This window comes from Capsaspora owczarzaki (assembly GCF_000151315.2).
Source record: "Capsaspora owczarzaki ATCC 30864 unplaced genomic scaffold supercont2.6, whole genome shotgun sequence".
NCBI lineage: Eukaryota > Filasterea > Ministeriida > Capsasporidae > Capsaspora > Capsaspora owczarzaki.
Window position 1 is genome coordinate 331,701 of NW_011887297.1, and position 14,768 is coordinate 346,468.

Below are 14,768 nucleotides of genomic sequence, written 5' to 3' on the forward strand. Positions count from 1 at the left end.
TGTTGAAATTTGTTGCTTTTGAGTCGTTGCATGTTTTTCGGAGATGTGTCTGAGTTTAGAGGAAGGAACTAAACTGAGAGGAGATTCAGTCGTTTCGTTTTCAATTGTAAGTTCAAAAGCTCAAAAAAAAAAAAAAAAAAAACAAAAAAAAAAAAAAAAAGCTTTGTGTTTGTTTGACTTTGAGACGCGCGCTTTTTTGTTTGAGTTTTCCGCTTCGATGCATCGCCGCACTGCACTGTTCCTTCGCCCCTTTTGGTCCAGCTAGTCTTGACTGGTCCTTTCACGAGTTTGTGGTCGGCCTCGCTGCTGCAGCAACATCATCCAGCTCAGCCAAAACCAGACCAAAGCAAAAGCGTCACCACTTTTTTTTTTTTTTTTTTTTTTGCTTTTTTCTCTCTTGGCTTTGTACTGCAAGGCTTTGATGATCCAAACCCACCTCACAACGAGCACAAACAACACTGGCGCCAACTGTGTCTTTTCGACCATCCGCGTTCACCCCCACTCGAAGGGCGTGCTCTTGCTCGACTTAGCGGCAGCCTCGTTTTTCTCTCTCTCGCCTCTCTCTCGCCCCCCCCCCTCTGCCTCTGCCTCGCTGTCCGACCGAGCTCTCAAAGCCCTGCATTGCCACTTGTTGCTCATGAGGACGCGATGCGCTTGTCCAAAACCGGCTGTCTCACTTTGGTCCCCTTTTTGCTTAGGCATTCTCATTGGCCTGCCTGCCAGTCATTCTTGCAAGCCCTCGCTCGGTGTCTCAACGTCTGCCAAGTTAGCCAAGAAAGCTCACACACACGCATATTAGCACTCTGCTGAAATGTCCTCGCCCAAGCGCCGTCTCGAGACGGACGTCATGAAACTGTAAAAACGCCTCAAAAAAACATGCTGCATAACAAACAGCGAAACTTTGGCCCTTTTTTTTTTTGTTTCTCACGCACACACACACTCCCTATTTCTACAGCATGATGACCGACTACAATGTCAACCTTGTCAACGACAGCATGCACGAGTTTGTCGTCAAGTTCCACGGGCCAAAGAACAGTACGCCCATGGCCATTATTGAATTTTTCGTTGCATGTTTCGTCGCTTTGGAGTTTTTTTGGCAGTTTCTGACAAGCTTCGACCTGATTTTTTTTGTTGGCTCGACATCTCTTTCATCCACAACCACAACCAGGTCCTTACGAAAACGGCGTATGGAAGGTCCGCGTCGAAATCCCGAGCGCGTATCCGTACAAGTCGCCCTCGATTGGCTTTTTGAACAAGATTTTCCATCCCAACATTGACGAGACGTATGTGGCACCTTGACTGATGCATCTTTGCTGATTTCTTTTGTGTTGGAGTGACCCTGGGTGACTCTTGTACTCACTTTTGTCTGTTGGCGTTTCTCTCTCTCTCTTTCTTGCTCTGCAACAGTTCTGGATCGGTCTGTCTCGATGTGATTAATCAAACATGGAGCCCAATGTTTGGTACGTCGTCCGTTCAAGTCCGTTCAAGTTTTCCATTGTGGTTGATGAGCGCTGGTCTCACTCTTTGCTCGTCTGTACAGATTTGTTGAATGTGTTTGAGTCGTTCCTGCCTCAGCTCTTGCACTACCCAAATCCCACGGATCCTCTGAACGGCGAAGCTGCCGCTCTGTTAATGCGCGAGCCTGAGCAGTTCCGCACAAAAGTCAAGGGTATGGCTTTTTTTTTCCCCCTCTCTTTCTTGACTTTCCGTTGTGTTTTGCCTCGTCCTCATCTTCATCCTGTCAAACTCTGCCCACCTGTTGCCTTTCTAGATTACATTCAGCGGTATGCTACCGAGACTGCGCTGAAGGAAGCAGAAGAGAGCGAAGCTGACAAGCCAGACTCGGATTTGAGTTCGCTTGATTCCTTCTCGGACGACGACGCGACTGCCGACATGGAATTATGATAGCGCAGATGCCTTAGCGTTGTTCGCCCCTCCCCCCTCTCACACTGTGCTCACGATCAGGCATTGTCTTCTCTCTCCCTTGGGGGTGTGCTTTTTTGATTGCTTCGTCGATTGTGTGATGTACTTTTTTTTTCCCCTTGTTCCCTTGCCAAATTTTATTGCATGTCAAACTCCGCTGCGTCCATCCAATAGTTTATGACAATGATCATTGAAAGGCCCATTCTCGTCACTCCATCTTTTCCTTTTCCCCCCAAATGGCCACTGTTTTCAAAAAGCTCACTGCAGTGGCGCAGGGTCAGCCATTCAGAGACGCTTCTCACTCTGCTGCAGCTGCACCCGCCGCAGCACCAGCCGCAGCCCCAGCGCCGACAGCCGCCGCTCCAGCAGCAGCAGCAGCAGCCCTCGCGCCCCAACCCGCAGCAGCAGCCCAGCCGAGCGCCGTCTCGCCAGTGCCCAACGTCTTTCTGCAGAATCTCAAGCTCGGCAGCGGCATTTCCGACGACGACGATGCCACTGGCGCTGCGGCCGCCGCCGAGACTGACGTACGTGCCTTCCTCTGTGCTTCGGATCTGACTTGGTTGCATCGTGTGTGCGTTGGCCGGATGAAGGGGGGTCGGTCATACACACAAGTGAAAAGAAAGCCTGTTTTTTTTTTTTTTTTTTTTTTTTTTTCCGATCTTTTTTGTGTCATTTTTCCATTGCATTTTCACTTGGTCGAGCGTTTCCTTCCGTTGACAGGCGATTCTGGAAGGGCTTCGACTGGACAATCTCGACATTACGACAGTCGACATGAGCTTTGATGAAGTCGGAGGTAAGGGGTGCACCAAGTCTGCTGCACCAAATCTGCTGCACCAATTGTTTCGCTCATCTCGTACATGCGCGTTCTCGTTGTACTCGCAGCTCACATCCAAGCCAACTTGGAGCACGAAGTTGTCAAGACGGCCCTCGAGCAGGTATGGGTTTGACTCTGCCTTCGCGTTCCGCGACCAAACCTCCTGCACACACGAATGCTGCTGCACTTTTTTTTTTTTTGTCCAGGGCCTGCGTCACTATGCGCGACAAATCCAAAACGAACTGAACGAAGTAGAGCAGGCCTCTGTGGAAGATTGTACGTCTTTTGCGAGGGACTTGCGCGCCAGAGAAAGGGAAGAAGAAGAAAAAGAAGAAGCAGAAGAAGACCGCCATCATTCACTTCCTCTCCGTTTGTCTTCACGCACGTTTAACAGACATTAGCCAGAGTGAAAACATTGCCATGCTTCACACGCAAATTCACGCATGCGACAGCATCCTCGAGAACATGGAAAAGCTGCTGGGTGCTTTCCAGTCAGACCTGGGCAGCATTTCGTCTGAAATCCAAACTCTGCAAGATCAGTCGTTGACCATGAACATCAAGTTGAAGAATCGCAAGGACGTCAAGGATCACCTTCACGCCTTTGTGACAGAGTCTGTCATTTCACAGGAGCTCATCGAGTATGTGCTCGGTTGTTTGCGATTCTTGCTGTTGTTGTTGCTGGTTGTCGTTTTTGTCGTTTTGTCGCGGCTCACCTTCCCCGTTCCCCGTTCCCCGTTCCACATTCCTTTGCACCCCCGACTTGAAGAAATATCTGCGAGCGCGAGGTGAACGAAGCCTATATCGGCTACGTCGCCGAGCTGGACCGCAAGCTCAATTTTTACGCAAAGCAGCAAAAGCAAATGCAGGTGCTGGCGCTCATCGAAACCGCTCCCGTTCTCGAGCGTCTCCGAATCAAAGCCACCACCAAGATTCGCGAGTTCTTGATGTCCAGGCTGGCCGGTTTGCGAAAGCCCATGGCCAACTACCAAGTAAGATCCGATTTTTGTGGTGCGAGAGTTGCTGCGTCTCTTTGTGTTCTCACTCTGCTTCCTCCTCAAACCAGATGATCCAACAGGGCATCGTCAAGTTCAAGTACTTTAACCAGTTCTTGATGAAGCACCACAGGGCGACTGCCGCCGAAGTGCGCAACGAGTACATTGACACGATGGGAAAAATCTACTACTCGCTGTTCAAGCAGTATCTGACAACCCTGCTCAAACTCCAGTACGAGGAGCTGGCAGACAAGGACGACTTGATTGGTTTGGAGGACTCGGCAAAAAAGAGCTTCTTCTCGAGCAAGCTGAACCTGAAGAACAAGTCCAACGTGTTTGTTCTCGGCGAGCGCAGCAACGTGCTAAAAGAAATCGAGGCGCCAGTCATTGCCATCGCTGCTGCCAAGCACCAGAGCCAGCAATACTCGTACGAGGCTGTTTTCCGCTCCTTCCACTTTTCGCTCGTCGACAATGCCCAGTCCGAGTACGTCTTCATGTCCGAGTTCTTTGATGTCATTGGCATTGATGCGAACGACATTTTCAACGGCGTTTTCGGCAAGCCTGCGCTCGTGTTTTCGGTAAGCGTTGGGGGTGGTTAGTGGTGGTCGTTTGCATGAACGTTTGCTCATTGATTCGATTTTTCATTTGGGTTCTTCTGTCATGCTAGAAACACCTCGAGACCTATCTCCCCAACTGCTTCGATGCCATTGGCCTGTTCCTGTGCGTGTCGATCAACACACACTTCCAGCTTCTCATGGCTCGGAAGGGCATTCCTTGCTTTGATCAGTACTTTGAGCGGATTCAGCAGGCATTGATGTCCCGCTTCAAACACATTCTCGAGGCACACATTGACAGCTTGGTGCAAGCGAACGCCCGGCGCCTGACGACGGTGGACATTCACCCTCATTATGTATGTTTGCTGTTTGTTTTTCGTTGGGTTTTGTGGCTTTGTTCCTAGCTCACTCTCCGCTGTCATTTTTTTTCGCAGATCACTCGTCGTTATGCAGAATTTGCTTCCGCTATCGTTGTGTTGAACGAAGAGTACCGAGACGATCAAGTCGCCACGTATTTGGCTCGCATGCGCACTGCCATGACGACTTTGATTACGACCATGGCCTCTGGTTTCAAGACCCACAAGGAGCAGCTTGTCTTTTTGATTAACAATTACGACATGATTCTTGGGTTGCTGAGCGTACGTTTTTTTTTTTTTTTTTTTTTTTTTTTTTTGGAATGCCAACTTGCGACGGGCTCACTCTGATGCTTCCTTTCTGGTCATTCCTCAGGAGCGCATCAATAACTCGAGCGACGCCGAGTTCTTCCAGTCGCTGCTTCAAAAGCACACGCAAGAGTTTGTGGAAGAGACGTTGTCGCCATCGTTCGGCATGATGGTTGCCTTTGTCAAAGAGTTTGAGCCACAGCTCGAAGATCCGGCCAAGGCCGCCACTATTCAAGTGGACAATGGTATGTTGCATTGGATTTGGCCTCCTAGTTTCGCTCCGAGTGATTTCTCATTTTCTCTCTTTTGATTTTTTTGCCCGTCTTGTTGCTTTTGTTTGCCATTCTCCTCGCAGCTCGAGTGGAACGAATCGTGCGCTCGTTCGGAGGCGAATGGAAGCGTGCCATTGACACCATCAACGGCGATGTGCTCAAGACCTTTTCCAACTTCAAGAACGGCACTGCCATTCTGCAGGCTGTTCTCACACAGCTCATTCTGTACTACCAGCGCTTCCAGAATGCGATGGGCAAAGCGCCGTTCAAAAATCTGCCGATTCGCAATGAATTGATCAACATCCACAACGTCCTGGTCGAGGTCAAGCGACACAAGGCGACCTTTTAAAGAATGCCTGTGTAAATCACCCCCCCCCCCCCACAGCCAAACTCCAATTGTCGGCACAACCTCGATGATCGGCGGACATGGTTTTTGACATTAACGGTTTTATTTTGTTGTTTGTTTCATCAAGACATTCTGGTTTTCGTCCATTCTTTTGTGGATTCTTAATTTTTTTGTTTTGTCAATTTTTGCTGTGCAAGGAGTAAATTATCTGAGGCTTGAGCTGGGCTGACCCGTGGACCCAAATGCGACAAAGTACCTTTTTGTTGTTTTCGGTTTTTGTACTTTTAGGCATGCGCACGAGCTGCTGGAGGAGCGACTCGGTGGTGGTGGCGATGCGGGTGGCCGCTGTGCTTGTTGCTTTCGTGAATGAGGCTGTCCTTGATGTGCGAGAGTTCCTTCTGGAAATCTTGGCTGTGGGTGCGAAGATACTTTTCGGCGTCATCCTTGGAGCCGGAGACGGCCGCGCAGTAGCGCGCCAGCGCGTCCGGGGCCATGTTGGGCAGGGCGAGCGACTCGGCAATGAACGCGTCGAGGGCTGAAAAGTAAATGTGAGGATGCACCTTGGCATGGGACACGTGCCGCGACTGCTCCCAGAACTGTTCGTTGCACTTGAGGCCGCGCGCGCGCCATTTGGCAACGACGGCCTCAATAATCCGGTGGTCGGCGATATCGTCATTGCGGCAATAGTACCAGAGGGATGGGGCTTGGATGGTGGTGTTGTGGAAGGACTCTGAAGCGTGCTTGAGGGCCGAATCGACCGTCTTGAAGTTGTTGAGGATAAAGTTGACGGTGAGCGAGGCGATGGCGCGTTGCATTGGCGCCTTCGGGAAGAGTGCATTCGGAATGCCGTATCGAACGCCGCTTTCATCTACAACGCTGTCCATGACGGTGCCGCGCACTTGGTCTCGGACCTACAATCAAAAAGCGGGTTGAAAATAATGTAAATGCGGTGAGTGTTGCGGCAACACCCAGGATTGTCCCAATAACACAGCCCTAACTGCCAACACTTCACTTACGCCATGGAAGTGCTTTGTGTGCGGCGACTGGAGCAAGGACAGCACCTGGCCGTACAGGTATCCACCGGTGGAAAAGCAGTGGAAGACGGCCGGGTTTTTGGTCACATTGAGGTGTTCGAGCAGCTTTGTGAGCTGTGCTCGACCATAGTCTGGCTGAAGCACATCTCGTGGTGTCGGCATGTAGCTGATGGCGTCCATACCCTGCAGGATGAAGCCGATGGATGTGTGAGATTCAAAACCGCAGCCCTGCTTGGGTGATTCTGACATGCTTTTCGTTTCCTGCAACTCACCTTGGCGTTGTAAAATTCGATGGTCTTGTGAACGTGGCGCGTCTTGGCGCCCATCCATCCAAAGACGACCGCGACGGGTGCGGGACGGAGCGGCGACTTTGCGTCATGAGTGGTGGCAGCGTCGGTGTTTGCAACTGTGGCCTTGGACAGTGCGAATCCGCGTGGGAGTTGAATCCCCGCGTGCGACGCCGCTCCCGCTGCGGACGGAGCAGAAGCAGCAGCAGCAGCAGCAGTGCTGGATCGCGATCCATGGCTTGTCGTGCGTGCCTCGGCGGCTGTGGACGACGTCGTGTACAAGGCTGCTCTTTGCATGAGACTGTTGTTTGTGAAACCACAAAAGTGAGTGTGACTGTGGCATGAGGCACTTTTCCGAGCAAGTTCGAATGGCGAGATTGACTCATTGTTGGAAGTTGAGTACACGCTTTTCACCCCTCCAAAAACCCAACACGGGGTTGAAGTGAACGAGATGACGCGAGATGGAGCGATTTGAGTGAAACAAAGCAAGACACAAGAGCACAAAAAAATAAATAAAAAATAAACAAAAAATCATTGAAAAAATAATGAAAAAAAGATAGGAAAAAAATTTGTTGGGGCAACGAAACGAGTAACGAAAATGAAGTGCGGAAAGCGAAACAAAAAACAAGACAAAAACAAGAGGTGAAAAGAACGCTGAACGAGAAGAAGAGTGGCTGAGCGCGGGGGGAAGAGAGAGGGAGGGAGAGAGGGAGAGAGAGAGGGATAGCTGTAACAATGGGGGCGACACGGCTCAGTCAGCTGGCTCCTTAAAACAGTCATGCGGCTGATTTGCGGCAAAAATAACAAAAGATGGAAGCGCACTGTCACATTCAGCCTCGGTGAATGCTGGGAGGTGGGGGTGGGTTGGTCATTCAACAGTAGGTCGGCAGATGCTGAGAATGGAGAAAGGGAAAAAAGAGAGGAAAGGTGGGAGAAGGGAAAGAGTTGAGGGGCGCGCACCGGAATCCGACAGCAGTCACAGGGCCGCGACCGTCTAGCAATGCAGAACTGAAGCGCATTATTGTGGAGTGAAAAAAAAGTAGGAGTGAAGAGAAAATAATAGCGCAATAAAATGAAGTACCAGAAGAAGCAAAAGAATGGAAGACGGATGGTCAGCGAAAAGACTCTGAATTGTGGTAAGGTTATCATTTTCATTTGGTTCAACAAGACACATAACAACCAGCGACGGAAGAAAAAAAAAGAAATCAAACATAGAGGAAGAAATTCACACAGACACTCAATCGGACAGCTCCGAGCAGAGCAGACAGAGAGATGAAAAAAAGGAAAAAAAGAAGAAGAAAAAAAAACAAGGAAAGGCCTCCGGATCCCTGTTGAGCACAGCCGTCATGTCAACATGGAAGCGACACACACACACTGCTCGAAAAAAACAAAACGAGAGACCGGGCCGCCTCAACAAGAAGAGCAAAACAACAAGATAAAAAGCAATGACCAGCACTTGTCTGCACGACAACTTTTACTTGTGCAGCTCAGCGCCGACCTTATAGCTGAACATCTTGCCCCACTCAATCTTGCTGCGAGTGACGGGAAGCACACGACGGAGCGCCTTGAAAGTGGTGTCGGACATGACAGAGTAGTTTTCAGAAATGGCAGTCTGGTACTCGTTCTCGGCCTTCTCGATGACGGCGATAATTGCTGAGGCAGCCGACTCGGGGTTCTAGAAAGGGAAGGGAGCGCGAGAGAGGGGAGGAGAGCAGAGCAGAGAGGATGAGCGACAATCGTGAAAAAAAAAAAAAGAAGCAGAAAAAACAACAAGCAAAAAAACCCCAAAACAAACTACTTCTCGCCAACTGCAAAAAACAAACCCCCCTCTTAATGAACTTACGCCAATGGTAATGGGCTCGGAAACATCCTTGTTGGTCTGGAGTTGGACGTTGCCGTCTTCGTAGTAGTGCACTTGGACCTTGAGGGCGCCGTTCAGGGTGGCCGGACCGCCCGACGAGGCAAACGTGGCAGTCCACTCGGAACGCCAGCGGCCGTTCCAGAAGTTGTTGGGGTTGAACTTGTGGTCCTCAATGCAGATGGCAAGGGTGACTTGGCCGCCGCTGGTCGAGGCGAACACGGCAGAGACGCCGTCGGGGTAGTGGTTCTCGGTGTACTTGCGGATTGCGTTGTCGATGGCGTTGCGGAGGGTCTCGGCAGCATCCTTCTGGCCGGGTTGAGCGTTGTCGGCCTCACGGCGAAGGTGGTCGAAAGAGAAGGTCTGGCCAGATCGGGGATCGAAGAAGGTGCCTTCTTGGACTTCGTTGTGCTTAGTGATCAGGGTCTGCAGTGGTGCCGGGGGAGGGGAGGATGTGAAAGACAGGAGGATGGGGAAATAAAAAAAAAGAAAAAAAAGAGCGAAGTTTAGCAAAGTGAGTTTCGACAATCAGACATCCGCCAACTTCCCGGCCGCAACGCGATCAGGATGCTCCTGGAACACGGCAATTCACAAGAAAGACACTCCAGGTCTCGTACCTTGTGGGAAGCGCCGGGAACGTCGACGGGGGTGAACTGGTCCTTGTTGTATTGGCTGAACGCGTTGGCAGCACCGCGCTTAAGGAGATCGTCGTTACTGAGCAGGACACGGACGTCTGCAGATGGATATGGATGAAGGTTCAATGGGAGCAGGGAGTGAGAAACTGGACACACATAACTCGAGAAGTCCAACAATTTCAAAAGCGGGTCTCGCTTTCTCCATCGTCCACAAAGCTCCAGGCCACACCGTGCGCGTGTGAAAGCAAACGAATGCGCTACTCACCGTTGAAGACTTCGTTGAACTCGCCAGCCGGGGCAGCGAGGATGAATGAGGAGGCAATCTTGACCTTCTCGCTGTCGGGGATTTGCTCTTCGTACGACATGATTGGACCAGGCTAATGCAATCTGCTCATATTCGAGAGCAATCACACGCACAAGTGCAGATGTAGATGACGAGTGAGTTGACAGTGACGTCCAAAACAAAGCAGAAAAAAAAAAAAGAATAATAATAAAATAAAATAAAACAACGGAATAGGAAACCAAATAGAAATGATAGAAAAAAAAAAGAATGAAAAAAAAAAGAGTTCATTTTTGAACGGGATTCAACTCGTTTCGCGCTCAGATCAACAGAGGGGGGAAAGAGCAGAGTGGCATCACGGTGACCTAAACATACGGACATGTCCCCTCCCCTCACCACTCACACTGAAGCGACAAAAATCGCCAAAAAACAAACAAAACCAAAAAAAAAAAAAAAAAAGCAAAGGAAAAAAAAAATAAATAAAAAAATAATAAAAAAATTGTGATTTGGATTGCAAAAGAGTCACGGCACAACTGACTCCGCGCAACGGGCGGCGGCAGGGGGACCAGAGGGCAGATGGAATGACGACGCCATGCCAAGCAGTCCCGATGCTGCTGCGTGGAGCCAAGGCCGAGAGCGCGTCCTCAAGCAAAGTTGGAGATCGCGAGATCTGTGAATTTTTTTTTTTCGAGTTTTGATGCATTTTGCTGCTTGGTTGTTGCATTGTGCGCTCTCTCGCCTGCCACCACCACCACCACACACACACCCGGACAACGTCGCTGCACAAGCCTTGACTCCTCAGCTGCTCGCCTCCCCCCCGCCATCGAAGAAGCAGGAAAGTGGAAGAATGGAAAACGAAGAATCAAAAATCTCATGAATATCAAAAATAAAATTAAAAAAAAAAAAAAAAAAAAGGACAAGATTTTTACGCAGAAAAACGGACTGTGCGGGGATTGGATTGAATGAGGGGAAGAAATAGGGAAGAAGGGGGTCGAATCAAGTGAGTACGTGAAATGCACAAACACAGTAGCAGGAGTGAATCAAAGGAGAGAGAGCGAGGGAGGCAGCGGCACTTTTTTGGTGCAAGAAGCTTCAGCGAGAATTACAGATTGCGAGACAGGTCGATTTCTAGTCGAGCAACGAGCTGGAATGTAAAGTAGAATCAATGAACAAGTAAGGCTGACAGTTCCCCAGCCTGTGCAAGTCCATCGAGCAGAGTGGCAAATTGAACGGAGGCAGCAAAATTTCAGTTTTGCAAAAAATTCAGCCGCACCATGAGCAAGCCATTCAACTCGATCATGTTGTCGGTGTTTTAGCATTTGAGCATGTATGTAAAACGCTTCCATGCATTTGGGATGGGCGCTTTTTGGTCCAGTCTCATTGTCTCAGTCATTCCACATGTTCAAGCGGTAAGCCGGCAAGCCGGTGCTCTCCCTCCCCCTTGCCTCTGGGGCTGAGCGGCGCCACATCTTTGTCTGTTGTGAGCAAGCGCCGACCTACCATGCTCACTCACTTCCCATTCCGGTTCCCGTGGCTCTTGGGCAGATTCAACTACAAGGAAGAGGTGGCCAACGCGCAGCAGGTCAAGTCCTCTGTTCATCGCGCCATCCGCCAGAAGGCTGTTGAGCAGTTCCCTGGCCTCGAGCCGTACCTAGACGAGGTCATGCCCAAGAAGGACCCCATCCACTTGCTGAAGCTGTAAGAAGCGGAGGGAGAAAAGCGAAACAAGCCAGAGATGACCTACTTATTCATTCACTCTGATGCACTCTCTCCGGCTTGCAGTCGCGACTCGCACCTCCAGCTCATCGTCGTCAACAAGGAGGTCTTGTTCTTCCACGATCGTGACGGTCCGTACATGCCAACCCTCCGGCTAGTGCACAAGTGTAAGGAAGGCGTCCAACCATTTTTACATTGTTCGAAGGCCGATTAGTTTCGCCTGTCTCTCGCGCTCAGTTATGTGTAACGCTTGCACCGCACTGCATCATGAACAGGCCCAAGCATGATCACCCACCAAACGGTCGATATTGGCGCCTTCCCGTTCGTGATGCGCGGTGTCAACGTCATGGCCCCTGGTTTGACCTCGAAGGGCGGCAAGCTCACTCCCGCACCCGTCAACACTGTTGTGGTAGGTGTATCAGCTGTCTTGTGGTTGATTTCCAGATGGTCCATGCGCTTGCTGCGCTGCAGATCATGCCTTTGCGTTTTGTTTTCTCACTGTTTCGCTTTGCTCCCTTTGTAGGCCGTCATGGGCGAAGGAAAAGAGCACGCCATGGCCATCGGCATCATGAAAATGTCCTCCGACCAAATGTGAGTCGCAGCTGAGACGACTGCAGAGTTTCAATGAGCTTTGTCTGACAAGAACCGCACCTTTTGTTCCTATTTTGTTTCTTCCTTTCTTTCTTTTGCAGAAAATCCGTCAACAAGGGAATTGCCATCGAGTCGGTTCACTTCCTCAACGATGGATTGTGGGCATACAAGAACGTTGATGTGTAACGCCTTGTCTGCGCGTTTGAGTTGTACCGAAAAATCGACCTTACCTGTACCGCTACTTCTTCCAATCATCCACTCGGCTGTTCAAACACAATCACATACTGGCTACAGCGCAAACTACACAACGTTGAACAGCATTTCAAAAGAAAATATTCCATCAATCACTCTTAACTACAAGAAACGGCAACAAAATAATCCGACCTCGACACAATAAACAAAACAACACGACAACGAACAAACAAAGAGCACACATGCCAAATCGAAAAAAAGAGAGAAATGTTGTCTGCTGTTTACTTGTTGGCCTTCTTGAGGTTTTCTTGCATCTTCTTCTCCAAGTCTTCGTACTTTTTAATGTTCTTTCGTGAATCGGAGGGAATGCAGTCATAACACTTGCGGCACATGGGTCGGTTGTCGCACTCGATAAACTTCATATCCATCCGCGACATTGGCAAGCCGCAGCCGTAGCAGAAAAAGTGTCGCATGCACCACATCTTGTTCATGCAATTCACAACTGCAAGCAGCGGAAGCAGCAGAACCAAGAAAATCAGTCAGTCCATTGTGGTTTGTGATGCACCGCCCTGCACTTTCCTCCCAAGCATCATCGGCAAGTCACTGTACCTTCGCCCTTGACAGAATTGTTGCAAGTAAAGCAGCGATCGGTCAGCAGTGACCGGTAGTCCTTTGCGCAGTAGGCCTGGCCCTTGTACTCAAAGAAAGTGGCGCCAGAGAAGGGCTGCTCGCATTTTACGCACACGAAATGCTCGGGATGCCACTGTTTGCCGAGGGCAGTTGTTGCACGACCTTCGATTGGCTTGCGGCATGCCGCGCACACGGACTGGCGAGCGCGCTCGTAATCCTGGTGACAGTAGAGCTTTCCTTCGTATTCTTTGCACGACATGGACAGCGTGGCTTTGCACGTATGGCACGAGAAGTGGTACGGGTGCATCTTTTGGTTTTGCAGGACGATGAACTCGCCGTCGAGGGGTTTGCGGCACTTGGCGCACATGGCGGTGTCGGCCGCTAGAGTGAGCAAAAACACAATCCACGCACACGCAGTGACAGGGGTGAGTTGGCGAGCACCAGACAAAGCACAAAAGTGACCATCAAAAAAAGCGAAAAAGACAGTTCTTACGCTTCTGCACGTTGGAGCACGGCTTGCACCACGGACGGCCGTCCTTCTTGACAAAGGCAGTGCCAGCAAGCGACGTGCCGCAGACGGAGCACGTAAAGTGCTCTGGATGCCACTTGGCGTCGAGCGCAGAAATGCACTTGCCAACAATGAATTCGCCGCAGTGGCCGCACTTGGGGCCAAACAGCTCGCGGTAGTCTTCCTCGCAGTAGTTTCGCTCGTCATACGCGTAGAAGCGCTCGTTCGGGAATGGTCGGAAGCACTCGACGCATCTAATGTGGAGCAAAGAGAGCAGAGAGAGAGACGGTGAGTTTGACTGAACGATTGGATTGGTGCTGCATCTCACAACAGCGACAAACGCCTCGCAGTACCCGCGCCCACGCAGCGAGGCACCAAAGCGAGACACAGTGAGCCACAGAGCGAGACACAGAGCGAGACACAGAGCGAGACACAGAGAGAGAGAGAGACACCAAAAAGCGATAGCAATGCAAAAAGGCAAGAAAAGAAAAAAAAAAATCAAAGCCACAACAGAAATTTCATTGCGTTTTCCTGCTTTTGTGCTTGCTGAAACCGACTTTTTCCCCCATCGCCAAAGTGGAGCCACATTGCTCTCCAACATGAAGCGAGCCGCGTTCTGGCGCTGGAAAGCGGGGAGAAGAAGGAGGTCTAACGAAAAAATCGTGCTGAACGAACGACTCTGAATGCCATATCCAGCAACTTTTTTTTTTTTTTTGTTGGTTGATGCGTTCGTGTCCTTTGGCCGCACACACAAACCCCACTAAAGCGAGAGATGCACAACAGCGAGAGTCGAATGGCAGGGGGAGTGTGCCGACTTACACGTGGCAGTGGATGTGGAGATTGCGGCCGGACGATTGCATGACCTGCTCGAGCTGGGCGAACGGCTCATGGCACTGGTCGCAGATACGCGTCGCCATGGTTGTGTACTGTGTTCTATTGGAGAAGAAATGAAGAGTGTACTTTGCACAGTGCTTTTTGGATTAGATCGCAAAAATTGCACAGGCGGTTCACCGATAGGAGTGTTTTGCTCAGAATCGCGAACATTCGCTTTTTGAGGAGGCTGCAGACACCTTCAGCATATAGCTAGCACTTTCTCAATGTTCGATCTAGCATTGTGACTTTAGAAATTCTGCCGTTCGTCACCATGTTCGACAAAGCGACAAAAAAACGAACGCTGCATGAATCACGAAAACGAACAATCGCAGTTTTGTTGAAAGTCATTCTGCGATTTCAGTGCTTCTTCTTGTTCTGCTGCTGCTGCTGCTGCTGCGTGATACGAATGCTCGTGATAATGATCACCAATGTATGACTACAGCATCCTGTATGACGCGGTTACCCAGAAAAAGCTGTCATTCTTGATTTTTTTTTTTTTTCGCTGAAAACTCAATTTCACCAACATTTTCCATTAGCAACAATGTGTAAGAACGCAAGTCCGGCCTCTCCCGTCGCGGCCGGGGGGGGGAGTGGGGAGTTG

General features: G+C 50.2%; 6 protein-coding genes across 6 annotated transcripts; 3 read left to right on the forward strand and 3 right to left on the reverse strand.

Moving 5' to 3' along the window:
• The first annotated feature begins 90 nt into the window (after window positions 1–90).
• CAOG_04078 (ubiquitin-protein ligase) lies at window positions 91–2,079 on the forward strand. Its single transcript, XM_004347853.2, has 7 exons — window positions 91–106; window positions 699–855; window positions 956–1,035; window positions 1,169–1,283; window positions 1,408–1,460; window positions 1,541–1,669; window positions 1,772–2,079. Exons 2-7 carry the CDS (start codon window positions 812–814, stop codon window positions 1,903–1,905), a joined length of 555 nt encoding a protein of 184 aa, XP_004347903.1. The 5' UTR covers window positions 91–106; window positions 699–811; the 3' UTR covers window positions 1,906–2,079.
• An 80-nt stretch (window positions 2,080–2,159) lies between these two features.
• CAOG_04079 (vacuolar protein sorting 52) lies at window positions 2,160–5,675 on the forward strand (the record flags this gene model as incomplete). Its single annotated transcript, XM_004347854.2, has 8 exons — window positions 2,160–2,490; window positions 3,132–3,375; window positions 3,504–3,726; window positions 3,801–4,307; window positions 4,397–4,588; window positions 4,718–4,921; window positions 5,013–5,190; window positions 5,301–5,675. 8 exons carry the CDS (start codon window positions 2,160–2,162, stop codon window positions 5,564–5,566), a joined length of 2,145 nt encoding a protein of 714 aa, XP_004347904.1. The 3' UTR covers window positions 5,567–5,675.
• On the reverse strand, window positions 5,648–7,406 carry CAOG_04080 (hypothetical protein). Its single transcript, XM_004347855.2, has 3 exons — window positions 6,870–7,406; window positions 6,580–6,780; window positions 5,648–6,474 (listed from the first exon to the last, which is right to left on the reverse strand). Exons 1-3 carry the CDS (start codon window positions 7,179–7,181, stop codon window positions 5,848–5,850), a joined length of 1,140 nt encoding a protein of 379 aa, XP_004347905.1. The 5' UTR covers window positions 7,182–7,406; the 3' UTR covers window positions 5,648–5,847.
• A 609-nt stretch (window positions 7,407–8,015) lies between these two features.
• CAOG_04081 (F-actin capping protein beta subunit) lies at window positions 8,016–10,549 on the reverse strand. The gene is made up of 5 exons (XM_004347856.2): window positions 10,447–10,549; window positions 9,643–9,764; window positions 9,360–9,475; window positions 8,728–9,168; window positions 8,016–8,559 (listed from the first exon to the last, which is right to left on the reverse strand). The coding sequence occupies exons 2-5, from the start codon at window positions 9,740–9,742 to the stop codon at window positions 8,359–8,361; spliced, it is 858 nt and encodes a 285-aa protein (XP_004347906.1). The 5' UTR covers window positions 9,743–9,764; window positions 10,447–10,549; the 3' UTR covers window positions 8,016–8,358.
• Window positions 10,550–11,041: 492 nt separating this feature from the next.
• Window positions 11,042–12,278, forward strand: CAOG_04082 (malignant T cell amplified sequence 1). The gene is made up of 6 exons (XM_004347857.2): window positions 11,042–11,066; window positions 11,203–11,355; window positions 11,440–11,540; window positions 11,649–11,782; window positions 11,897–11,964; window positions 12,066–12,278. The coding sequence occupies exons 1-6, from the start codon at window positions 11,056–11,058 to the stop codon at window positions 12,148–12,150; spliced, it is 552 nt and encodes a 183-aa protein (XP_004347907.1). The 5' UTR covers window positions 11,042–11,055; the 3' UTR covers window positions 12,151–12,278.
• Window positions 12,279–14,239, reverse strand: CAOG_04083 (LIMS2 protein). The gene is made up of 4 exons (XM_004347858.2): window positions 14,114–14,239; window positions 13,280–13,548; window positions 12,766–13,167; window positions 12,279–12,658 (listed from the first exon to the last, which is right to left on the reverse strand). The coding sequence occupies exons 1-4, from the start codon at window positions 14,209–14,211 to the stop codon at window positions 12,438–12,440; spliced, it is 990 nt and encodes a 329-aa protein (XP_004347908.1). The 5' UTR covers window positions 14,212–14,239; the 3' UTR covers window positions 12,279–12,437.
• Window positions 14,240–14,768: the final 529 nt, after the last annotated feature.